The sequence below is a fragment of the Arachis ipaensis genome, chromosome B06, assembly GCF_000816755.2.
Source record: "Arachis ipaensis cultivar K30076 chromosome B06, Araip1.1, whole genome shotgun sequence".
Classification (NCBI taxonomy): domain Eukaryota; kingdom Viridiplantae; phylum Streptophyta; class Magnoliopsida; order Fabales; family Fabaceae; genus Arachis; species Arachis ipaensis.
Window position 1 is genome coordinate 134,699,573 of NC_029790.2, and position 1,553 is coordinate 134,701,125.

Consider the following 1,553-nt stretch of genomic DNA (forward strand, 5'->3'; position numbering starts at 1 on the left):
AAATTATTATTGATTATGTAGAGTATTTTATTTAAAATTTGAGTACATGCATGTATTTACCTAAGTTATTAGAACATTATAAATTTTTATAGTACTCCTAACATTTTTAAGCCATTCTTTTTAAATTATTTTGCATAGGATAAAATATTTTTTGTAGTATAATTTAAATAAATTTATTAAAAAATTTATTAAAAAATATTTATGAGCTATTAAAAATGGACAAAAGAGTATTGTCTGGAATTCGAATTGATAGATCACAAATATTTTAAAGAAGTCTCGTAATTAAATATTTTGTTAGCTTTTTTTTAATGTATGAAATAAAATATATATATTTTTAATTTTTTAATAGTCAAATTTGAATTACTTGGAAACGCGTGCTGTGTGTAATTCGAACTAACCTTATTCGAATTAGGTGCATTCTTAGTTCGAACCAACCTGGTTCGATTTATGAAGAACAATCAACTGATAATTCGAACTGCCCTGGTTCGAATTACTATCATATGCAGTTCGAACCACACTGGTTCGAATTATATAAATATAGCATCTGGCGCATTATTGAAACGATTTTCAGTTTGGCTTATACACGTCAATTCTAAATGGCATTGGCTTATAATGGTTTTTTACCCTTAAATTAACGAATTTATAATTAGATACCTCCATTGGGCCGTGACCATTATGATAACCAGTATCCAGTACCTTCACTCAAAGTGACCAAACCAATTACGACCCAAAAACAGCATGTCGTTTCGAATATTATGGGTCGTTTAAGACGGAACGAACATGAAAATACGAAACGCAAGCGTGTCTGAATATACGTGACGTTAGTCGTTGCCGTTTAACTGATGACCACGAACCCGAGCCCAGTAATATAGACCAAAGAAAGAATGATTCCATAGAGTTGAAAAGAATCTACCATTTTTCTCTACCTTTTTAATTTTCTGCAACCCAACACTTCGCATCACTTGAAACTTCAAAGTTCAAACCACACAAAAAAAGAAAAGAAAAGAAACGCCCAAAACGACAACAACAATGGCTTCGTCTCTGTCGTTTTCAGATTTCCCCGAAGACGTTCAGCTCTGCATACTGTCGTTTCTCTCTCCCACCGAAATCGCCACGTTCTCCTGCACATCAAAACGCTTCGTTTCGCTCTGCACCAGCGATTCGCGCCTCTGGTTCACGATGTGCGAGAGAAGGTGGGGTTCCAAGACACAGATCAATAAATGGGTGAAGGGTGCAGTCACGTACAGGCACCTCTATAGAACTCTAAGCGAGTGGGAGAATCTCATTGGCTTCTGGCGCCGGAGCGGCCCAGGGAGCGCTTCAATTTCTTCGCCTTCGTTGCTCTTCTTTGAGTGGTGGGATACTTGCATTTCGGGATTTAGGGTTTCTCCGTCGACCAATGGGTCATATGGCGTTGTTAAAGCTCCGTTTCTTTGGATGGGTCTTTCGGATGATGGCCAGATCGTTAATTTGTTGGATCCTGATGGCCGCGGTGAGGTTTCCGTGCCGGAGTTCGCGGCGGTGCCGGCGAATGGGGAGGTTGTTTCATAAGC

At 38.1% G+C, this 1,553-nt stretch overlaps 1 protein-coding gene across 1 annotated transcript in view; it reads left to right on the plus strand.

The window, feature by feature from the left end:
* LOC107605597 (F-box protein At3g12350) overlaps positions 712 to 1,553 on the plus strand; it is a 2,852-nt gene continuing 2,010 nt past the window's right edge. Inside the window, exon 1 of the mRNA XM_016307512.2 lies at positions 712 to 1,539. Coding sequence (XP_016162998.1) covers positions 1,030 to 1,539 — 510 coding nt within the window. The 5' untranslated portion in view covers positions 712 to 1,029. The remainder of the gene's footprint in view (positions 1,540 to 1,553) is intronic.